This window comes from Lissotriton vulgaris, chromosome 2_1, assembly GCF_964263255.1.
Source record: "Lissotriton vulgaris chromosome 2_1, aLisVul1.2, whole genome shotgun sequence".
NCBI classification, from domain to species: domain Eukaryota; kingdom Metazoa; phylum Chordata; class Amphibia; order Caudata; family Salamandridae; genus Lissotriton; species Lissotriton vulgaris.
Genome location: NC_141687.1, coordinates 232105277 through 232130516, shown reverse-complemented (window position 1 = coordinate 232130516; position 25240 = coordinate 232105277). Strand labels below are relative to the sequence as shown.

General features: G+C 46.3%; 1 protein-coding gene across 1 annotated transcript in view; it reads left to right on the top strand.

Moving 5' to 3' along the window:
- Positions 1–20098, top strand: part of RABEP1 (rabaptin, RAB GTPase binding effector protein 1) — an 899286-nt gene extending 879188 nt beyond the window's left edge. The window contains exons 17-18 of the mRNA XM_086954813.1: positions 8918–9034; positions 19188–20098. Coding sequence (XP_086810939.1) covers positions 8918–9034; positions 19188–19289 — 219 coding nt within the window. The 3' untranslated portion in view covers positions 19290–20098. The remainder of the gene's footprint in view (positions 1–8917; positions 9035–19187) is intronic.
- Positions 20099–25240: the final 5142 nt, after the last annotated feature.

Genomic DNA, 25240 nt, shown 5'->3' with positions numbered 1-25240 from the left:
CTGCGCCCAAGGGTATTAGCACATAACAAAGGCAATAAATGGGTACCCCATTGTGATGTGTCCCTTACTCAAGCCAACAGTCATACATAAGCCAAAAACAAGTTTACACACAGTACCAGCCATACAGTCAGGCACACGCCGGCCCACACATCTGACATGCTGAAAGCTGGGCACTGGAAACGAAGGACATGTATAGGCAATACTAGGAAGTGTCCCTTACCCAAAATCTATAAAGGTCTAGTGGTTTTGCACCACTCTTGGGTGGACATCGGCCCGTAAATTGCCACTCTACCCCCAGGGGGCAGATACAAAGGGAAATTGTGCCCTTCATGGGGAGCGATACTTGCCTAAGAAGTCGCTCCCCATACACACAAACAAATCCCTGGTGTCTAGTGGCTTCTACCTCGGGGTACATTGGCCTAAAAAGTGGCAGATGTTCCCACACACAATCCTGCAGCAGGAATGTACTTTAACCTCATCCGTGCTGCCCTGATTTACCGAAGGTGCTGGGCCCTAATGAAAACGGGCGTGGTCATGACGGAACGGTTCCGTCATGAGCACAGCTCGACCGATGCTCATGACGGAACCGTTCCGTCATGAGCAACGAAAGGGTTAGAAAGACACAAGGGGAAAGGAAAACTTTTTCCTTTTCCCAGGTGTCTGTCTGCCCTCCCGGGAGCGAGGACTTACTTAAAACAGGTCCTCCTCCCTGGACGTGCTGGAGGCAAATGGCTGACAGCAATTCCTGGGTGCCTGTTGATGACGTCAGTGCACCGTGTGTTTGCTGACATCATCAGATCGCCGGAGAGGGGTTGGAGGTAGCAGCGGAAGTGCTTCTGCTGCCATCCCTGGTAGGGACTGGTGACGTGGGAGTACATGGAGGGGGGAGCCCCAGCGCTTCCCTTACGGGGGGCGTTAGGACATGCTGGACACGTCGTCAGCACCTGAGAACCGGCGCTGAGGATGTTTCCAGTACATCCATACCATCCAAGGGGTTAATGAAAACTCATGGTCCAGCTCCAAAAAAGAATTAAGCATCAACCTTTCCCCACAAATCCTTTGGGACTATTTAATTTAGACACTATGGATGACCTGGCCATCCAGAGATCCCAAGCTGAAGAAACTCATACAATAGACATTAATTTCACATACATTTGCTTTATTAGTGTTCTCTTTGTAAGTAACTTATATATATGATCTTAGTCATTTCAAACAGATTCACATCCCACTGTTCTAAAAAGGCTGCTCTATGTTCTGGTTTGTTTAAACCAGGTATTGAAGAAGTTTGACAGGATGACCTCAGCCCTCTGAGAATTCCACTGAATCCCTGTATCCAGCTGAGTACCATTCAAAGTGCACTGTATCATCTTCAAAGTAGTAATTCAAGCATCTCACCATGCCGGGCAAGCAAAATGAAGGTATCTGGTGAGCTATGCAACATCTGCAGCTCCAGTATAGCACAACTGTGGACCAGAAAATGCAGGAATGAGAAAACTGTGACAGATCTTTACCTGTCCCCACCAAGGATCTGGAACTCAATAACCAGATCCCTCCGTCCAGCTTCACTTCTGGAAGGAAGAGAAGACCCATCTCTTTAAGCAAAAGCTTGCATCTATGGGTAACCACCCCTAGATGTTTGATAGCTCCTGAAATGACTCCCTCGCCTTCAAATGCAGGTTATTTTCCCTTCTGTACCTTGCATTTAACCACTTGTGTATTCTACACACCTTATTGTATGTTACTTGAAAAACACTTAATCACTATTACAATCTTTATTTCAGCATATCAGCCATAAAAGTACAGTTTAAAATATCCAGTTTGCAAGAAAAGGTTAAAATGATTTAATACATACTAAAAGACCATCATACAACAATTAATGAAATGATAATCAATATCAATAATAAAAATAATTCAAATATGTATAATATAAAAATATAGAAAGCATTAGTAGGAAGCAGCTTTCCCACATGCCCGATAAGATTTATGCAGTTAATAATTTGGATGTTTTGGGTCAAAATTTGTACCGGAACCGCCACATTCAATATAAAAATCTAGAAACAGCTAAGACTGTGAGCCCCCTTGTGTTTGATTGCAGAATCCTAAAAGCTTCAGGTAGTGCCTAGTTCTGAAATTACAGCGTGTGCACTGGGTAGAAAAACTAAAATATGTACCACAGCCTCTGAGGAATTTCCGCATACTGGGCAAGTCATTTGAGTCTTTCTTTTTAGGCCAGCCCAGCCAGCAGTAAATGCATTTTCCAGCAGGGTCCCAAACCAGAACTGCATATACAACTTCCTCGCCTGTGCATTCTCAATCTCATCAAGAGACCCCTCTGTGCTGTGGTCATCCTTCAATTGTAGGAAAGCATCAGTCATAGAACCCAATGAAGTTGTAGATAACAAGGTATCCTGCTTAAACTGTAAATAAATTCTCCTATGAACAGTATTTGCGGTAGATATGGAGAACTCTCAAGGGGCCTTCCACTGAATGTTGTTACCCATGGCCCTCAAGGTTTCACCCACATACTTTAGCCATGCTAAATTTATTGACCCAGGCCAATTGAGTATTTCTCCCAACCCTAGTCTATGGGATTACAATTCAGGAGTGGCCCTGATCCTTCTCCAATATGGGATCTGTGAAACACCAATCCCATTGGAGTTTGGCCTGAGACTCACACCCATTCTAAGAGGAAGTAGTGGGGTACTGACCGGGAGACGCAAAAATTGTCGCAGGAAACTATTTTCTGCCACCCTAAGGCCTTCTAAGTCCTTGTGACCCCATAGTTCTGCACCATACATAGCAACCCCTCTGGCTTGATAGTTATAAAGTTGAATTGCAGGGGACATGGTTTTGCAGGCTCCTGGCTCTTTCCTTACCACTTGGGTAAAAGTTTCCAGGGACAACCCTATCCACTTTTGCAGTAGTTTCTGATTGCCCTACTGCAAACAACCCCACAGTGCACTTTATCCTAAAGCCAAGATGGGGAATATCTTCGCCCCTTGTGCATAGCTTGTGTGCCTACCCAGATGTGTGGCCAGGGTAATAAGCAGTCACCTACTCTGTGGTCACTTACAACTGGTTTTAAGGTTAGCTTGCCTCCCACTTTATTTGTTGCCAGCCTGACTATGAAGAAAATCGCAGAGCCTTTTCAGGTGTCACCGCTCATTGACTTGGGACAGGGCAGGCCCCTTTAAAGTTAATTATGTCCCTGCGCCCACCCCAACTGGACTTCCTGGCAGGGAAAGAAAGCACATCCACAGGCTCATCCCAGGCCTTTGCTCCCATCACTAGGAGCAGATTTCACACCTTCTTAAGGTCAAAATGTTGATTGGCGGGTGCTGGAGAGCTAATGTAAATTAGCCCTAAGTAGTTTCAGGCAGGAAAAAGATAGTTTTCTAAAAGTTCATAATTTACTAAAAAACCCACCTTTATCATTGAAATGGGCTCTTAATAAATGTTAGGCTACAATGGTAGGCCTGAAGCCATGTTTTCCCTGCCCACTGTGTGGCTGACACAATAGGTGCTGCAGTCCACAGTTCCCATTCATTTAACATAGAGGCGCTGGGTGCATTTCCTACACCATATTCTAGGGATGTATAGGCATGTTAAATGTGTCCGTGTGGAGTAAGCCAATATAACCAGGTTTAAAGTGGATCATGGACACGTTACTCACGTTTAGCAAGGGGTAACAATGCACAGAATTTTTAGTCCAGCAGAAAAAAGGTCCTGAAAAAGGCAAAATATCTGGGGTGAGCATTCAGAAAAGGCAAATTTCCTACAAACTGGCTTAGTACATGTCCCCTTGATTCAGGTGAGGTGCCTGGGGGTGGGGGGTTCATCATTACTCCCATTTATGATGGGAAGGACCTACTGTTGGATGTCTTGTCTCTGATGGTTAGTGCTGGTCATTGCTATGTAACAACAGCTTCATAGATCTCTTTGGTGTAGGTCACAAATGCATCCTCCTCCACGCCTTTGAATCATGGGTCGCTCTTCAGTCCATTCCCATGCCTCCTCTGGCATTTAAAAAAAGAATGTTTTGGCACGAAACAAGACCTTGAGTCTGGCTTGGATATAGGACAAATAGAGGATATCTGATGATGGTTTCAACTTCCTCTGTTGATGGACTGCCCTTGTGTGGTCCAGGACGATCCAGATGCGGTAAGATTTGTAATGAGTGGTGCACATAACTTCAATTACCTTTTCGTTTCTGGACATATAATTCATTATAATTATTACTATAGATTTGGGTAGATCTATTGGTATGCTTGCAGTGTGCTCTTTCAGTAATTAAGCACTAGGAATTTTTAACCATAGTTAAGAGGAATTATTCCTCTTAACTATGTTTCAATAAAACGTTGCGGGTGAGCTGACCTACCCCTCTGAAAAAGCTTGGAGCCTGAAGAAGTATATCTCAGGCCCTTTCAGCAGATCCTCCATCCTCAGGTTCTCCTCTTCCCGTATTTGGTTCACTATGTTGGTAGCGACCAATATGGTGGTTTGGGCCACCATGCAACCTGTGCCGGGTTCTCACCACTATTTGGAGGTTTAGCACTCACATCTGAAAAGGGATTTTAACTATTGGGCATGGTTTCCGATATATGAGACCTGTTATCTTTATTAATTTCCAGTGAGTCAATTTATGAGGGTATTACACCATCTGCTTTGAAAAACAGTCCAGTTATCCTATGCTAATTGAAATACAATAACCGTTTGGGCATTGGCAGCTTCTAAGGATCCCTAAAGAAAGCTAGGAAGATTGGTGATGTAGCGACATGGGCTGAGCCAGGCCTCTTGAAATGCATGAATGACTTAATATGACCTGATTCTCGTTAGCTATGGTTCCCTTTCAGACACTGTTTCTGCTCGCTGTGGATGGCTCTGTTTGTGATAGTACCTCAAGGTGCAGGAATTGTTGGTTGCCAAGGAGTTTTAAGATTTATGAAAGTAGATTATATGTTTATGAATTTTTAGAGTTCAAAATTAACAAAATCCGCCGGAGTGTTCTGGATATACCGATATTTAAACAAATCGTAGTTTTTAATCCAACAACAAACCAGCATTGGCTGGCGTGAATATGGAAGCCTTCTGAAAAGTTTGTAAAGGTTATTTCAACTGCTGTGGCCAGACTTGGGCCACCTAATCCGACATGGAGGATATCGGGGAGGGGGGGCTTGGGTAGATTTGGACAGTTACCTGGTCAACAACCGCCATAGATATCAGTGAAGCGGTCCTGATGCAGGAGATGAAGATGCTTCGGGTGCTGTGCGGTCGACTATGGTGCTTTTGTGGTTATACCTGGGTCCACAGGTCCAGTGGGGCGACTTTAGCCACAGAGGTCAGAATACCTCAATGTCCTCTTTGAGACCATAGAAGGCCAGCTGCGGCTGTGATACTGGTCATGGTGAACAGCGGTCCCAGCGAAATCCTTTGGTGGGGGCTGGTGTTCCTCTTGGGTGACCAATCTGGACTCTGACAGCACTCGTGGGTCCAACTGAGTGGGTTGCAACTTTTGGCTGTCGAGGATCGGACTCTTGGGGAGCGCAGCAGCAGCTAGCAGTGAATCTTCTGCGGTGTGCACTTGCCAGTGTGGGCTACTTCAGCAGTGCTGACCCTTGTGCAGGTTGCAGGGGGTCTGTCCACTGTAACTTTGAGTCTCTCTGGCTGTGGCACGACCTTTCCACGAGCCAGGAGCCAGAGGCACTGCCCTCTTTTCTCTAGCCCAAGTTGCAGCAGGTGCAGTCCAGCTGACAGTGCAGTCTCACTTTGCGCAGTCTAGTAGATGGTGCGCCTCTCTTTGTGCAGTGCAGGGGGCAGCAGGGCAGTCCTTGTCCCAGTTCCAACGTGATCTGAGGTGGAGGGTCACAGATTTGCCATATTTATTCCCAGAAAGTGCCATGGGGGGATGACGTGATCATCAGCCAATGGGCTACCAGGTTACCTCCCTTTTGGTGACGACTATCCAGCTATGTGTGGCATCTAGCAATCCCACAGTTCACACGACTCCCCAGGCGGGTAGAATGCAGTCTATTGCCCAGTGCCCATGAGTGTACTGGACAACTGGGTCACAGAATGGTAGAAAGTTGCATTTCTTTAGTAGTGCCATTGAATTCCACCTGGGTAGATTTAATGCCATGATTAATTTGATACCTTACAGTACCCAGCTACGTAATGCGCCTTGAGACCCTCCGGGTAAGTAGAGCGCTCTATAAATGTCCATGATTGATTGATTGATTGATAATGCATTCATAAGGTAGGTAGGCTGAGTGGGCTACCTCTAACCCTGTGTTAGCCAATGGAGATTTTTGTGTTCACCCCCAATTTAAACTTCAGTGCCACCAAATATATTGTTTTCAGTGCTGCTGAGATGCAGTCATATTTTTCAGGCTGTAACGTACAGAAGGAAATTACTATGGAGCAGTGCTAACAACATATGTCTTTGGTCATTAACAGTGCATTTGTTCCCCCCTATGTTCACAGCTTATCAAGGGCTGTCAATCAGCATCTGTGAGTTCTTATAAACTAAAATATAGCCTTCAGCTTCATCCACTGGCAGGATTCTTTGCTGCATAAATAGTTTTGAGTCTAAACTTAGAGACATTAGTGTGGACAAACCACCTCCTGGGCCCTGATCACCTACACCTATCTACCATTCTGTTGTCATATGGCCGTTGGGGTCATTGTCGACATTGCTAAGTTAGCATGAGCTATGCTGCCCTGATGCTATTTTTGCGCACGTTACTACATGACTTTATTTTGCAATGTGTGTCTTTCACATGAGAACCTTCTGCTTTCTGCATTCTCTGCCTGTGCCTGGAGTTTAGTCTGAACACGGACTACAAGGTCGATAATGAATGCCCCTTGTTATTCTGTTCTGGTCAGTCCCTAGCACATGCTACACAACTGCGGCTGCTGTAAACTCGTGGTTTGATATTATGGGGATGCATGCTCGTTTAATACACACTTGGATAGGGACCTTTCCAGGGAGAAGATCTATGCAGTTCCTATGATATAAAACTACTATCCAGGCACTAAGGTATGGGGTCTGCTGACAAAGGCCAGAGATCTTCTTTTATATAAAAAAGTCTTCTTTCCAAGGGGAGGGTGGTTAGGCCTTATAGTCCTTTATTCACTGTCTATATATGCTGACATCCCCTTTCACAGTCTATGGACTTGCTACAATGCTAACTGTTTTAGATGTATGTGTTTTACTGCTGGTAGTGGCTTGTATACTGCATTATAGAGCACTATAGTTAAAATAAATATTTTGATCTATAACCATGACTGTCTATTCTTATTGTGGACAAGTTCGAATGAGTGAGCGAAAGGGTATGTCTTGCTACTATGATTACTGAGAGAGTCGGGAGGGAGTGTTGTGTTCTGGGTTGTCTAATCATTTGTAGCTTCGTGATTATGTAGGAGAACGAATGAGACACTATAGCTAGTCGGTTCTGGGATTTTGGGTACTGAGGCGGAAGGAAGGCTTAGCCCCTACAAACTGAGGTCCTGTTTTCCTGCGCATAGTTCTGGGTATGTGGAGAATCCCTGTAACACTGTCCTTGTATCACTTTTACAACAGAAATTTGATATCTTTAAGATATAACCTCTTTAAGTTAAGTCTTTCTTGTTGCAAGGTCTGTTTGATAATCAAACATTGGCTGTAGCTTTAAAGTTGCTGTAGTGTTTTTTGTTTTGGTCTGTCTCAACACCTATGTATATGTTCTCTGGGTATCATATTGCTGCTCAGGACAAGCTACCAAAAGTGAGCATTGTTAAGCCCTTATGCTTATATAAAGTCCTACATAATCATAGCTTGCATTATGAAAGTGTCTGCTGTCCCACATATCCTGCCAGTGGTATTCCCTGTGCCCAAAACCAGTGCTTTCCAAGTATGTTATGGCTTTAACTTTGAATTGTCACAGCATGCTTTGTTCCGTTTCCTAATCCAAAACAAACTCTGAACTTGCCATTCTTAACTGAGTACATTAGCTCTGAGGTGTTCAGTCAGGTACCTACCTGGTTTCTAAGTGGCAACCTGAGGGCTGTATTTTAGGAAACCTAATCTTAGCTAGTAATGAAAATATGCATCTTGGTCATATTAACTGTTCAGAAACTGGTTAAGAAGTTGCCAAAATTCACCCCATTAAGATCTATACATCAACTCAGTATAATATTGAACTACATAAGGAATATAAGACATTCATTACCTTAGACTTTCACTGTTGTCATATTCTCCTTCTATTATTACCTCAATAGCTAGTTTTTCTTTAAGACAGTTTAGGGAGTCGGCTCATAAAAATTTCCAGCTGTGTAGCCATTATGGTGGCATAAATTAGTTTATATGTGTTACTTACAGAAATAAGTAAGGTGTCTCCATATTCACTGACCTTGTTCCTCGGCTTCAGGATTAGGTTGATTCGAATAATTTTGATTTAGAACCTACCTTGAGGAAATTAGTATAAATTACAGAATAACCTGATGTCCTGTCAGCTTCACTTCTCACATTCATTTGTGCTATGCCACCCATTCTGCAATAGGCACAGCGGATGTGAATTAGATGGCTTTGCAGAACATGGTGCATTGACTATGTTTATCTGCTAGATCACAATCAGTCAAAAAATGTTGTTTAAGTGATGGTAAGGTAATTCAAGTGGATAATGTGGCCTTTTGATCAGGTCTTGAAAGGCACAAGCATAAATCTCAGTGGAGCTGGCCAACCCATTCATCTTTCTGATGTTTATGAATTGGGTACAATCAAATTCAGCAATGTCATTTATGACGCTATGAACTCTGCCATAGAAAGTGCTCTACAATATTACGGAAGCATCACTTGGCAACTTATAGTTGTGAAATTTTACTACAGGCTTGACTTTTGTTGCTGTGAACTCAACATGTTTGCCATTGTTTGATTTTACAGAATAGTCTGGAACAGGTTATGCATGAAGACAGGAATAAAGCTCAGCGGTTACAGACTGAACTTGATGTCAGTGAACAAGTGCAAAGAGACTTTGTTAAGCTTTCTCAGACCTTGCAGGTAAAAAGTACTTTCTCTGCTTATTTCAACAATTAGATGCAACTTATTGTGTACATTTTCCTATTTATTTGTATTGACAAACTGATGTGCTTCTATAAAAGTCTGTCATTAGCATGGTTTTCTTTTCAGGTATTTCAAAATACGCACATTTAGCAATATATTCTCAATGTAGTACCAAGCACTGGGCTTTACTTTTAAAACGTCATCTCCCTGTATGTAACTACAAACTTCTATATAATCTATGTTGGTATATTCAGAGGATAGCAAGAAATATCTGAAAGAGACTGTAGTTATAGATTCCTTACCTTTCGAATTACCCACAAGGTGTCAGACTGACTCCTGAGAATCTTTTTGTAGCTGTACCCCTGCGTGTCAGTAGGTGGCGTCGGTCGACTCCGCGTTCAGCGGCTCGGCCGCCGGGATGACGTTGTGGGGTCTACTTAGACGCTGCTCCTGTGCGCGGACACCAGTTCTGCTTTTTCTGTGCCAGCCAGCCTCGCCGTATCGGCTTCAAGCCCTGTGACTCCTGTCACAAGCTGATGTCAGCCTCTGGTGCCTGAAGCACGACCACGACCCGAAGTAATGCTCCAACTGCCGGGTTATGAATCCGAAATCTTTGCGGGAGCATCCCGAAAGCTCTTGAAGGCCCGACAGTCTGCTCCATGTCGTTCGAGTTCTCGGTCGAGAGGAAGGCCTCGGACAGGTCGCTAAGCCACCACCCCTCATCCTCAAAGTCTTCACACTCCTCGGGTAAGTTGAAGCGCAAGAAGAAGGCAAAGAAGCATTGTCGCTCTGTCTTATCCCCATCCGTTGGCCGACGCAATGCGGGATCCAGGGCGCTGTCGCTCTCCCGCTCCGTCTTCAGAGCCCAGTCCTGGGACAGCTCCACGCTTTCCTCCCTTTCTCGGAGCCGGAGCATCCCCTGCCCAGCTTGAGCTTTTTACGAAGCGCTTCACAGTATTTTTGGGCAGCCCAACTCTGCTGGCATGCCTACCGGCCTCCCAGACTTCGATGCCGGAGGCTCTGGCGCCAGAGGGCCCCCGAGTATCCAGGCCTGGATCCGGATCAGCGCCGGACGACCTCACGGTATCCAATTCCAGTGACGATGCCCCCAACGCTGATTGGGCCACCAATCAGCGTTGACCCCAGCCTCACCCCTGACTTGGACCCGGTGCCGGACCGACGTCGCCTGACATTGGTACCAACACCAAAGGGTACTTTTGTACCGCTGTTCATCCCTGCCGTTCCCTATCACCCTGAATGGCAGCCAGAGGAGGGTGTGGAGGACTGGGAGAGGTCTATTGACCCTTTAGCTGACCAGCTTGAAGAGCCAGACTGGTGAGAGGAGTTGGGTGATGCCAGTGGTTTGGATACCTCCCAGACCATGGCATGCTCTCACCCCCTACCGTGGCTTCGGAGGCGAGAGCTTCATCCGCAGTGGTGTTGCATAGGGCCGCTATGGCCCTGGGTCTTGAACTTCCTACGGTGGTAGGCAAGACTAACCTCCTGACAGAGGTGCTTCTGCTGGCAGCGGCCTCTTCGGATCCCCTGCTGCCTTTTAATGAAGCCCTCACTGACGTCCTTCTGGGGCTTAGAGTTGCAGTCGGTGAGCACTGTATGCCTCTTGGGCCTTTATACCCAAATGGCGTGGGATATGGTTGCGCAAGTGCTGCTACCGTACCCAGAGGAGGCCCGGGCCGTTCTCACCTGCGCAGTCAGTGTGGGTAGAAACGCAGCAAAGTTTACCATCCGGTGTGGGCTGGATTCCGCCGACTCTCTGGGCTGAACGGTTTCCATGTCAGTGGCCTTGAGGCACTACTCCTGGAAGAGGACGTCTGGTTTTTAGGGGGCTGTGCAATCCACCCTTTTGGACATGCCCTTTGATGGCAGTCGCCTGTTCTGTGCACTTGAGCTCTTCAAGGATTCTAGGGCTACAGCCAGATCCTTGGGCCTTGCTGCAACCTCTCAACCCACGCAGTCTGTCTTTCGCCCTTTTGTGGCAACGGAGGGGTGCCCCACCATGTTCCACCCAATTGAGCCACAGAGCCATGCAAACTACCCAGTCTATGCGTGGGCGCGGATGCGGGACCCAGGGACACAGGTCTGGGGGCCAGCGGGTGGGCAGGTCCACCCATACCCCCCTGCAGCAGCTTCCAAACCTTCCTAATCCGACCTTTCATGGCCAACAGAGGCTAGTGGGTGGCAGGGTACGCCATCCCCTCCCCCACTGGCAAAACATCACGTCAGACAGGTGGGTTTTGCAGATAGTCCAAAGGAGCTACTCCCTCCCCTTCGAGACTACCCTTCCCTCCATGCCACCAGCATTCCATTGCATGTCCGAAGATCACTTGGCCCTTCTCTTCCAGGAAATTGCAGCTCTCTAGGCCAAGGGAGCTATTGAACAGGTTACAGTGCCAGAAGTAGGTCGTGGTTGCTATTCCCACTACTTTCTGGTTCCCAAGATGGACAAAGGTCTGCGTCCTATCTTAGACCTCAGGGCCCTCAACTGCTTCCTCCGGAAGGAGAAGTTCAAAATGCTCACGTTGGCTCAGGTCCTATCTGCCCTCGATTTTAGAGACTGGATGGTAGCGTTGGACTTGCAGAACGCCTATTTCCACATCCCCGCCCTGCCAGCCCACAGGCATTACCTACAGATCACAGTAGGCCACAAGCATTTTCAGTTTACCGTGCTCCCTTTTGGCCTTACCAGTGCCCCTCGGGTGTTCACAAAAGTGATGGTGGTGGGTGCAGCTCATCTGTGCAGAGCAGGGGTTCCAGTCTTCCCCTATATTGACGACTGCTGGTTGAAGGCGGGCTCGCCCCAGGATGTCGACTCCCATGTCCAGACTACGGCGGACTTCCTGCATTCGCTGGAGTTCCCTATCAACGTGCCGAAGTCGCACCTGATTTCCTCTCAGAAGCTCCTTTTCATCGGAGCAGTTCTGGATACAGCGCAGTTTCGGGCTTATTCTCGGATATTCGGGCTATGATATCGATGTTTCAGCATCTATCCCGGATTTGGGTGAGAATTACCCTGAGGCTGCTGGGCCTCATGGCCTCCTGCATCCTGCTGGTGGATCATGCCAGATGGCATATGTGGGCTCTTCAGTGGGACCTGAAGTTCCAGTGGGCACAGCATCAGGTGAATCATTCCGATGTTTTCCAGATCTCGGAGGGGACTGCACATTAGTTGCAGTGGTGGCTCTCGAACCAGGATTGAGTCAACAGCAGATCCCTCTCCCTTTCCCAACCAGAGTTTATAGTGGTGACAGATGCATCACTCCTGAGATGGGGCTGCCACATGGGAGAGGCGGAGATCAGGGGTCATTGGTCTCCGGCAGAGTCTGGGCTCCACATCAACCTTCTGGAGCTTCGGGTGATCCGTCTTCCACTGAAGGCATTCTTTTCTTCTCTCAAAAGAAGCGTAGTGCAGGTGTTCACGGGCAACCCCACCGCCATGTGGTACTGCAACAAACAGGGCGGGGTAGGGTCGTGGACCCTATGTCAAGAGGCCGTTCACCTTTGGACATGGCTGGAACGTCAGGTTGGTCAACACCTGGCAGGCTCCCTGAACGCCAGGGCGGACAAACTCAGCCACCGTGCATGATGGATCAAGAATGGCGTCTTCACTCGGAGGTGGTGCAAGGTCTCTTTCAGCAGTGGGCAGAGCCTTGGTTAGACCTGTTCACCACCGAAAAGAGAACTGCATTGTCAGCAGTAATTCGCGTTGGAGTTTACAAGGCTGCACTGGCTCGGCAACACTTTTCGTCGCAAGTGGAGTTGCTGCCTCCTGTATACCTTTCCACCTGTATCACTTCTACCAAGAGTGCTGAAGAAGATCAAGCGCAACCGGGCCAAAGTGATTCTTGTGGCTCTGGACTGGGCATGAAAAGTCTGTTACCCCGATCATACTGCCTCTTCGGGAGGATGTTCTGTCGCAGAAGGGGACTGTCCTTCACCGAACTTGTCCAGCCTCATCCTCCTTGCGTGGAGATTGAGCAGCGACAGTTGACAGCTCTCGACCTTCCTCCCAAAGTCTGGAACGTTATCTTGGCGGCCAGGCGGCCCTCAACTAAAATGGTAGAAGGAACAAATTTGTGGCATGGTGCACAGCAAAGGCTGTGGATCCCCTTTCTGCCCCTCTTTCAGAGGTTCTCCTCTTCATTCTTCTTCGGCCCAGCAGGGCTCTGTTCTGGGCACCCTTAAAGGTGATCTTTCGGCCATTTCAGCTTTTCTTCGCCTTCCTGATCAGCCTTCTCTTTTCAAGTCCCAAATTGTAAATAGATTTCTGAAGGGCATTACTCCTCTGTTTCCTCCTTCTTTCGTAATGCACCAATGGGACTTGAATCTTGTCCTAACTTATCTTATGTGTGCTCCCTTCGAGCCACTACATAATTGTCCTCTTCGTCTTCTGACTTTAAAGACTGCTTTTCTGCTTGCCATCACCTCTGCCCGCAGCGTGAGTGAGCTTCAGGCTCTATTCTCCAAGCCTTCCTTTCCTGCTGTTCATTCGGACAAAGTGGTCCTTCGCACTAGGCCCTCTTTTCTATCCAAGGTGGTACCTCTTTCCACATAGGTCAGACCATCATATTGCCCACCTTCTTCCTGCCTCCGCAGCCTTCCAAATAGGAGAGACTCCACCGCCTGGACCCAAAACGTGTGCTGTACTTCCACCTTGACCACACTAAAGATTTCCAGGTGGGCGATCAACTCTACATGGGTTATGTGGGCGCTAAGTATGGTCGAGCTGTGTGCAAACATACCATTCCTCGATGGGTTGTCCTATACATCAAAATCTGCTATTCTTTGGCGAAAAAGAAACCTCCAGTAGGACTCTGCGCCCACTCCACCATGGCGACAGCAGCCACTACTGCTTTGTGCTTGGAGTTCTGCTGATTGATATCTGCCAGGCAGCCATGTGGTTATGCCTGCACACGTTCACAAAACATTACTGTCTGGACAGCCAAGTCCGGAGAGACCGCTTTTTCGGTGTCATGGAGATAGGCTTTGCCTTCACACTGTGTTAAGTTAGCATGAGCTTATTAGAAATGTAAACGCCTTTTTACCTTTCTGCTGCTTCTGCACACGGCACATATTGTTATTAAAGCTTTTAGCCTAGTAGAATATTTTGCTTCACACAAGAATAATATGTTTGACTATAATATCAGCTTTGCTTGGTAAGCTATGTCTGAACAGTGAGTGCAGAGGCCATCAAGGTTATTTCAACACAGTGGTTGTTGTTCGGTCTGATCAGCTCACGGTCTAGACATAACACATATGCAGCTGTAGCCAACTCTGGCTTTTGGCGCGTTTAATAATGCACTGCGCAGAGCATGCACACACACTTGATGAATATCCGCATGCAGAGAGGTGGTGTAGGAGATGATGTGATCCCTTTCTACTAAGACCAGAGGTATGGGGCCGCCCTGCTAAAACCCAAAGAGACCTTCTTTAGATATAATATACTAGTAAGGGAGGGTAAGACTTAGGTGTAATTTAGCCTTCTTCCCTTTAGCATTTTACCATGCTTTCTCCCTTTGTATTTTATGGAATAGTAGCTATGCTGATAACCTTGTTGCTTATAATATGTTTGCTTGTATTAGCTAAGATACTGCGCCTGAGAACACGGCATTAGAAATAAATATTTCAAACTTGCACGTGTCCTCATTTACTCCTCGTTCTGTACTGGTTTGTTAGTATAACGAAAGAGTGTTCATGTGTTCCACGTGACCTGAGGTGTTCTAAGTTCATGATGTGGGTTGTCTAATCATTTGGGGGGTGTAGAAGGGACAAATTTGTGGCATGGTGCACAGCCATAAGAACCAATGAGACACTGATTGCTAGTCTGGTAGGGGATTTTGGATACTAAGGTGAGTTTTGGCACACCCTAATTCACTGAGGTGCTAAGTCTCTATGCACAGTTCTGTGTAGGAGCAGAATCCCTGCGACATCGGCTGTTCTATTCTCCAGGACTTGCTGGTGTGAACTTAGTATTCAGACCTAGTTCTGGGGATGGCATGGCTGGGGATCAATTCTAAAGGTAAGGAATCTATAACTACAGTCTCTTTGAGATGAACAAGTTACTTACCTTCGGTACCGATGTATCTGTAAGAGACATATGTAGTTATAGATTCCTTACCGCCCCACTCCATCCTCCCCATTCTGCGAACTGACTTCTAGGGATAGGAACTCCCCTACAGGGCCTTAGTTATGTGCACCATTGATCAGTGTCTTGCATGGCTCTGCACTTCTGGCTAGGAAAGTCGTGTCAGAACTGGTTGTATGATGTTACAATCTATTCCGTTGCAACGCATGCCTTCACCAGGCATGCGTTACAACGCGAATGCCATCACCACGCATAACCTTTACCACGAAAATGCCTTTACCATGCATATTTATACAACGATTTTCGTTGTACAACCATGTTAATGGCATATTCTTGGTAAAGGTGATCTCTGAACCCTTTTTTCAAATTCCCCTCCCCTGAACCCTATAAATTTACCCCTTTGCTACACATCCCCCTCATCCCTAACATTTTTTATTTCTTAAACTAAAATCCCCCTTACCTCTCTGTTCTCTCCTCTCTAATCCCCTCCGATCTGCTTCACACGTCGTAAAGAGGAAGCAGAAGTGTCTTTCCGTTTCCTCTAACAATGCCGATTGCCTCCACATTGTGTCGGAAACAGGTGCGTTTTTTGGGGGGGAAGAGGGGTTTGGAGAACCCTCCTTTTAAATTGCAAGGTTTTTTGGGGGAGAGGGGGGTAGACCCCCCCAATCCCCATTTTTTAATTTTACCTTTACCTATGTATCTCGTAGTAAAGGTATGCGTGGTAAAGGCTATTTGTGGTAACCACGCATGCGTTGTTATGTGTGGAAACGGCCGCGTTGTCTATTGACTCAAAGGGGTACTGCTACGAAAAAATTATCTGGCTCCAGTCTGACGCCTGGGGGTAATTCTAATGGTAAGGAATCTATAACTACATATGGCTCTTACAGATAAATTTTTACCGGAGGTAAGTAACTTGTTCAAGACAGATGTAGGAAAGTTAGATCTGCTTTCATGGTTACCACCACTTTTTGCTGGTGTTATACTGTTTTCCGACTAGTCTGACTGGATACTGCTAATCACGGCCCCAGTCACTGTGCTTCTTTCCTAAATTTGGCAATGGTAAGCACTTTGGTACCTTCCCAATTGGCTAATGGTGTACCCTTCTAAGTCCCTAGTATATGGTACTAAGGTACCCAGGGAATATGTACACCGGGGGGCCTCTCATGGGCTGCGGCATGTATTGTGCCACCCATGAGAGACCACTCAAACTGTGACTGCAGGCATGCCATTGCAGCCTGTGTAAGTTGGTGTTAGCACCACTTACAACAGATATACGTTTTCTTATATCTGAAGGTCACTGCACTTAAAACCTTTAAATCAACTCTACGATAGGCCTTTCAACCCTGAAGGCAGGATGCTAGGTAATAAGTGTGAGGGGCCCTGCATGAGCAGGTCACCCCCTACAAACCGTGAAGTAGATTCCCCAGACTTTGTATGTGCGGTCAGCCATTTAATACATATTGTGGACATCTAGTCAATCACAAGATGTCTAACTATATATTGGCTGCACTAAACTGGTCATGTTTGGTATGAAACATGTTGGAATCCTACCCAAAAACAGATTCCAGTGTTTGATATAGGATCTCATGTACTGTGGGCTCCCCTGGGGTGCCCCCTGTATTCTCAGTACCAGTCTTTCAGGGTCTTCCAGCAAGCCGGTGCTGCTGCCGACCACAGACCCAATTCTTCCTTCCTGCCGCTGAGCCAAGCTTGAACAGGGGAAGGTAGAACAATAGGTTTCCTGTTGCGGGGAGATGTGACCACCTCCCCTGACAGGACTTGGTGTATTGGGCTGGGGTGAAGCCGCTTGCTAGTGCCACCAGACTGCTTTGAAGGACACATTTAGTGCCCTCCTTGCATACTCCAGTTGGAACCAGTTCAGAGAGCCTTTGGCTCCTGCTCTGGCGTGAAACTAGACCAAGGAAATGGGAGTATCCTCCCCTCTGTCAAGCCCCTCCTCTGGGAGGGAACCTTGAATCGTCCCAACCCTTTTGCTGGGGTTCTTAAGGGCTTACCTGTGGGTGGCTCTTCAGAGTCATCGTGGGACAAGATTCAAACCTGAAACCACTTCAACTTCTACCATCTGGGCACTTTGGACTTTGTTTGACTTCGCCTAGCAACTGAGACTGCACCAATGAAGACTCCTGCTGCTCCTGCTCTCGTCGTCCTGACAGGCTTCTTCATCGTCTGTGCCTGTGCTTCATTCAGGTTCGTCTCCAGGCCTGTGGGCATCAAAGACACCCAAAGGAATCTCCCTTGAAGTGAAGGAGTCACTTCCCTGTGTTTGCAGGCACTGCAACCAAACTGGCCGGTCTGCTGCTCCTAACGTCCTACGGACCCCGAAAGGCTCAGCAACACAGGTGGTGGTTCTGCAACTCCCCTGAGGCCTGCACCGTCATCTCAGCAAGTTTGAGGCCAGTATCCCTCATCGGAATCGCTGGAACAGCTCCCCTGTGCACTGCTTCGACTTGCTGTTGCCAAGGCTTTTTGGCTCTGTTCTCCGGAGATCTTCAGGCTACAAGGAGCTCCAGCCTCCGGCAGCTCTTCCTGCCAAGGTCTTTGTCTTCATAGCATCCTCTGCACCGTGGGCTTGCATCTTTAGTGAGCTGCTCCAGGTCCTCTTGCGACTCCTGTTCCTTCGGCCTGTGGGTCCTCTAGAGGGTCTTCTTTAGCTCCAGTTGACTCCCCTGCTTGCCAGGGGCCTGCTCTGACTCTCCTGCAATTGGTGAGTCCCTTGGACCTTGCTGGTCCCAACGTTGCTTCTTTTTCGTTTACCACGTCTGTTGGTGCTGCCTAGGCTTGTTGGTGCTCCAGTCCGACACCGACTCGCTGGTTCTTGACTCCGGACATGGGACAGATAGTGAACAACTCCTGGTCTTCCACAGCATTGCCTGGTCCTCACAGCTGCAGCAACAAAGTCACCTTCATCACTCCTGCATCTTCCTTCATCTGTGTTCATCGGTCTTCCGTGCCTCCTGGCCACTCCCGAGTGGCATAGACTCTGTCCCCTCTGCTTGCAGGTACTCTTCTTCAAGAATCCATCCTTAGATTCCACCAGACACTTTCACCTTCTTCGCCAGCGGCATCTTTCCTGAAGTCCTCCATTGTGGTCTACAGCAGTTTCTGACGTCACTTCGCGCCTATGCACCTGGCTTCCCTGTTGTTGGTATCCTGGTTCCTGGGGTATCCAAGGGCTGGGTGACTCTCCAACCTTCAGTATTCCACAGGGTTTCTTCAGGGTCCACTGGGAAGGGTCCTTCTTCTTAAAAACTGCAACTGTGACTTTCCCATTGACTTGCATTGAGTACGTGGCTGTGTTTCCACTCTGCACACAGCCTCTGTGGGGTTCCTGAGTACTTACCTGGGTGGTTCCTTGTGTCCCCATTTCTTCTAGTCTTCTGGTCCAAGTCCCGACTTTGGTCGCAGTTCGCATTCCACTTCTTAAGTATATGGTTTGGTCACCCCCTGGAGACCACTGTGTATTTGGGCTCAATTATCTGTTTCACATTTGAAATATTGTGTGTATGGTGTCAATATCTTCGGGTAGGAGATATACCAATGTGTTAGTGAGTGTGTGTATAATAAATATATTTATTTTTATAACTACACTGTGTGGTTCTTATCGTTTTACCTACACCATATGATTAGTTCTGGTAAAACAAGCTGCTTAACACTCCTTCTGGACTAAGCCTGGAGGCTGCTCTCCACGGCTACTACTTAGGGAGCTTTCTATGGTTGTCTAAGACCACTAAATTCACAGTAAGGGTCACCTGGATTAGTACAGGGAGCTTCACTTAAATAATTGCGCACCATATACTAAGCCAGTCTCCTACAAAAGGTGTCTATGTAACATCTTTATTTGCAAAGTTAATTAACACCATAGCAAACATGCACAATGCATTTGTAAGAAATTGATATTAGTTGAGGGGGTGGACTCTTTTCAGCATATCTAGGCCCTGTGCGTTACTAAATACTTATATATACGTAATATCTGTTTCCAGGTGGCGTTCACGAGCACTTACTGTGTCCTCTTTTCACTTGCAGGTGCAGTTGGAGAAGATCCGACAAGCAGATTCCCTAGAGAGAATACGTGTGATTTTGAATGACACAAACCTGACTGACATTAATCATCTGCCTGAAACATGACACCCTAGCAGCAGCCCTCAAGAACTGTTTGGGGTTTTTAACTCTCATCTTTAGCACAATATTAACTATTATTTAACTCTAACTGAAAGAGTAAATGCTGCAAGATGCACAAAGGGATCAACGACTATTAGGCTAGATGGAAGGGCGGCGAGAAGGGTAGAATTTGTAGTGAGGGGAGTCTGATTGCTGCGGTGTCGAACCCCTTCCTGAAGGGAACACTAAAGGTGGAATCTCCTCTGTCAGAAAACTGTCACTCTCCTAATGAAGTTTGTGTGTTTATTTGGCCAGCTTCTTCAAATATATCCATTCGTAATCGGATTTTTTTCAGCTGCTGCTAACAGAATATCTCTTTTAAACAAGAGATGTGATTAATGTACCTGTTTGGTTTAAGTTAGTTGTACTGTGTTTAGCCAGCGGGCAGTCAAAGCCATGTGTAGTATACTGTACGAATATTTTATATTAAAATAATCTGAACTAATTAACAAGCCATCGATCTTATTTCTGGCTGTAGTTAAGAGATATTGCATGGCTGTCTTGCCTTGGACATTTCTGGGAGCCATCTTAATACTTATCTGGGTTGTATTATTTATTCATCAAAGCAGCCCATGTAAACTAATATAAGAAAGGACATATAATTATGATTGAAGTTAAAATATTTAAAAAAAATTGTATTTAGATATTAATATGAATCAGTGTTTTGAAATTGTACGGTATGTGTTTGTATATACTGTAAAAACGGCACACTTTATGTTTTTGGCTGTTAATGAAGAATATTATGATGGTTTGTTTAGTAAACTGTAATTCTTCAACAGTGGTAAATGTGGTCACTGCTTAAGCTGCAAATGCTAGATCAACTGAAAAACTCATCCGCTAGGTCTCAACATTGCCATACTGGGTATCAGTTGAGCAGGAGGGGCTTGGGATACTAACACCGCCTATTCATGTAACAGGGATTCTGGAAGTTGATCTTCTATTTACCAGAAGCGGTGTTGCTTCTAAGTTAGTGGAAAATTCACATGAATAACAGTAGCTCCGTGGATACATATAGGAGTACATAATTTAGTGCTTACAAAGCAGCTCTTTCCCTATGCTCGCAAGCAATTTCCAGATCTCCCATTAGATCACTTAGCAAGGAAGATTAACATGACCCTTAACCTCCACTGGGCGTAAAAGAAGTGGTCATTATGCCTATCATTAACCATAAGATCACAAGGAAACTAACTAAATAAGGGTCCTATAATGTTTCCTAAACATTTCAAGCCGAAATGTCTACCCATCAGAGTACTGCCTTTAAGGAAAATATGCATTGTTGGATTAGTGGTTCAGTATTCCTGTGGTTTGCTTGCAGTTTTTTTCTATTTCCTTACAATGTTAAGCACTTTGTTGAACATCAAGCTCTCAAAGTTTCCAAACCGTTTCCCCCAAAAAGTGGTATAAAGTGTGAACTTTTTCTGTGGATGCTTCTAACAGTAGATTCCTTACCTTTTAAATCTCCTCAGGGACCAGATCAGAGCCTGCGCACTAGTAGGTGGCACCATTTGCATATATCATGACTTCATCTCTTCTTCGAAAATGATGACACGGAAATACGCATAGGCTCCACCCCATGCGTTGATGTCAGTCCCTCTTTTCCCATGCTCTTGCACATGGATCCATAGCTGTGTTCCCAATATTTGTTGGATTTTACGGAATTCTTTAAAACATTACCAGGCAATGTGCAGGAGGTGCCCCCCCACACCCCACAAAATAACAGGTTTTAAACCATGCCGCACTTGCAGGAAGCGGATATCATCCATTAACACGCATGACATCTGCCTTTCTTGCCTCAGCACTAAACATGACTCCTCTGACAAATGCGCCCTGTTGCATCAGAGAGCAAAAAGCCATGCGTTACGTCACCCACCACAAAAAGAAAGTATAGTCATACAGGCCTCTACAAGCAAGGTGAATCCTAACGACTTCCCTTATTGCTCCTCTGAATAAGGAATTCAATTATATTCTTTCTTTAGGCAAACATTTTTTCTTCAACCAGTCTGGCTATGTCTCTGTATGTGCTTTACCTCCTGGGCTTCTACACATATGCCCTCTGTGACTTGAGCATTAACATCTTGACCTCTCTCTCTAATGATTTTAGGAACTCCTTTACACTCACAGTACATGATGGTCAAGATGTGGCTAAATTTATACTGAGAGACGGTTTGGATACTACAGAATGTGTCACATAGATTATGGGCAGCAATATAGTCATATGTTGCCACACTTGGATGTTTGCTACCAGTTTTTCCAGAGGCATCCACACTTTCTATTTGACATGTCTTTTGGTGGAGCCAATCTCTTTGGTGAAAAAGTGGAGTCTGCCTGGGAGTGTTTTAAGGCTTTGGCTTGCTCTTTGGGCATTCTTTTTCTTGGTTGCCAGTTTCACCAACCGTACTGAGAAGTTTACGGTTACTCTAGGGGTTTTACCTACTATCAGAGGCAATGCAACCTTTTTCTTAACTAGTTAAGCATGTTTTATGGCTCCAAATGAAGGGTGTGTTATGTGGCAAACAGCAGATACAGCTAATCTACTTTCTCGTCACCTTGTGCAGCCACCGCCAGGCCGCCCCTGTTTTCCGTCAGATGGTTCTATTTGCCCAGTAGGGGGCAACATTTCTTTGCCCGGCTCAGCAATTACCTTGGTCAAATGTGGCCTTAAAGTAATCTAGTTTGGATACTCCATCACTTTTCTGTCTACTCTTCCCCATGTTTCTCCTGTTTTTGGCCAGACATTGGCACACCATGCTGATCTTCTCCTCAGAGAAGTTCAAATGTTGCTTGCCAAGGCCACGATGGATTTGGTGGCACAGACTACTACTTTCATTGCTTCCTGGTTTCTAAGAAGGATGGAAGTTAGGGGGGGTCTTGGGCCTATTCTAGACCGTAGGCTTCTGAATACCTTCCTCCGGAAGGACAAGTTCAAGAGACTGACATTGGCCCAAGTCCTGTTGGCCTTGGGTGCCTAAGACTGGATTGTGTCCTTGGACTTGCAAAACATATATTTTCTTGCACCGATCCTGCAGTCCCACAGGTGATAACATAACATAACTTGTTCACCCAGAGGCATCTTGGCGCTGAATATCAGATGTTATTGTTCACCAACTCAATGGTATTCATACCTTCAGTTTGGGATGGGTCAAAACATTTCCAACTATCCATCCTGCCTTCGGACTTAACTCAGCACTGTAGGTGTCTAAGAGAGTGATGTCAGTGGGTGCTGCTTGCCTTCGCAGGTCAGATACATATGTATGTGTACCTAGAATACTGGTTGCTGAAGGCAGGCTCACCTCAGCTAGCCTCAGACCAACTGTCGGCAACAGGTTTGTTGTTCACCTTGAAGTTTTCAATCAAGGAACCAACATCTCATCTTTGGCCCATTCAAAAGATTCCTTTGATAGAGACTGTCCTGTACATGGGGACTTAGAAGAATTTACCACCCCTGTGGTGAGTCCAGGACATTCAGGCTACCATTCTGATATTTCTGGCATGTGCCCTTGTTACCTTCCTGGATTGCTCTGAGGCTTTTTGATCTCCTCACATTGTGTACACTACTGGTGCCTCATGCCTGTTGGCACACGCAGATCCTGCACTTTCAATGTGTGCAAAACTTGGGGTGCCTATCGGGTAATATCCATATCTCTTATGAAGCAGCCTAGGACCTTTGGTTGTTGATGGCAGGTACCAAGCTAGCAAGCAGGAGACCAGCTCCTTGCCTTATCCGGACCTCACAGTAGTGAAAGATGTATCCCCTCTGGGCTGTGGAGGTAACCTGGGAGAAGTGGTGATTGGAAGACTCTGATCTCATTTGGAGCAGCACCACCCATCAACCTGTTGGAGCTGTGCACCATTCATCTGGCCCTCAAAGCTTTTCTGCCTGCCATCAAGGGCTGGTTTGTCCAGGTCCTGACAGACAACAGAACCACCATATTGTAGTGCAACATGCAGTGCGGAATGGTGTCCAGTGTACTCTGTCTTGATAATTTCAGGGTATGGAGGTAGTTGAATCGTCTGTGGTTCACTCTTGTCAGTTACTTGCCAGGTTCTCTGAACTTCAAAGAGCACAAGCTTAGGAGATGTCAACTTGTTGTTCATAAGTACTATGGAGATAGCACAGGGCATTTTCACTTAGCAATGAGATCTACTGTTGGTACGCCCCACTATCACCAATAATGCTCACTGTCCTGGCCTTTGCCCGTTCTTGAAGCTGTCTGAAAGAAACATTCCTAGTTTAGTGTATCTCTGGCCTTGTTTACGCATTCTCCCCTCAGCACTAATGCAGCTGGTACTGAAGAAGGTCAAGTGGGACCAAGCACTGCTCATTCTCATAGCCCCAGACTGGGCTCAGAAAGTCTGGTGTGCCACCCTACTAAATCTGAGGATTTGGCTTTCACTTCGGCTTACTGTTAGGACCTATTTTCCCAACAAAAGGATGTGATTTAGCATCCCTATCTCCACAATCTACACTTCTATGTTTGGGGATTGATCAGTTCAAAAGATGAGTAATCTGTAATTAGAAGTATCTACCAGAAGAGCAAGGTACTTACCTGTGGTAAGTGATTTTTGGTTCTATACATCCATATTGGTAATCAGTGTGATGACCACATTGAATGGGTGTAATGTGTGATAGATTACTGAACAAGCACACAGTTTTTTGCTGTAACTGTGTGGTAAATGTTTTGAAGTGGAAGAGATGAAAGAGGGTCATCAGCCTCTAAGATCACAGAATAGTTTCTTTTTTTTCTTTTTTTATATAAACTCTTTGGCACTAATGCAGCTGGTACTGAAGAAGGTCAAGAGGGACCAAGCACTGCTCATTCTCATAGTCCCAGACTGGGCTCAGAAAGTCTGGTGTGCCTAATTTGGAGGTACAAGAACTGGTCAGAGTTGGCCATTTCGTACTGTTGACGTTATTGGGAAAAGGGTATGACATCGCCCTATTTACAAAAGTCCCCAATTCTGGAAATACCAATGAAATCCCATTTGTCGAATCCCAAGGAGAGTGACAGTGGACCCAGCTGGTCACAATGCCAAAGCGGCATAGCTTGAGTGAGCTTGCCCTCCTAACCCGGGTTTCTGGTAGCGTCCTTCCATACTTGCACGGCATGTTTGGTCGGTCCAGACAAGACTGATTTCTGAGATTTTGTATGCAACGCAATCTCAAAACCAACCCCCGGGAGGAGCCAACGATCGATCCGAAAAGCCGGGTCATCGTGCTGTCTATAACTGCATTGGTTAATTGCAGCAAGCTGCAAGGCCCAGTAATATCTTTTCATGTCTGGTAACCCAATGCCCCAATCAAACCACCCCAGTGTGAGTTTGTGTGGCGATGCGGGGAGTTTACCCTCCTATAGGAGATCCCACACTGTACCCTCCAGTTCCCTGAAGTACAACGCCATGACCGAAAGGGGTGTATTCTGTAGCGCATACAAAAGTCGGGGGAGGGACATCATTTTGAATAGGTCTGCACGTCCCACGAGGGTTAAGGAGGGCGATTTCCAGTGCTGGACGTCAGATTTAAGACGTGCTAGTGGTGGCCGAAGGTTAGTGTCATAGAATCATGATAGGTTTTTGGATACCCAGATTCCCAGATACTTAAAGCCGTCCACGGCCTCAGTCAGCTGGCAACCCCGGGGAATTCGAGGCCGCTGCCCACTAAAAACGTAAAGCACCGATTTGGACCAGTTGATCATGTAGCCTGCGAATCTGCCAAAAATTTGGAATATGTCAATTACCACATTAAGAGAAGCTGCCGGGGAGGCCAGATAAAGCAGGATATCGTACGCGTACAATGATATGTCCATTTAAGGCCCCTAATGGCGATGTCTTGGCAGATCCATGCCGCGAGAGGTTCCAAGGCTAAGGCAAAGAGGAGCAGTGACAGGGGGCAGCCTTGCCTGGTGCCCCTACCAAGAGAA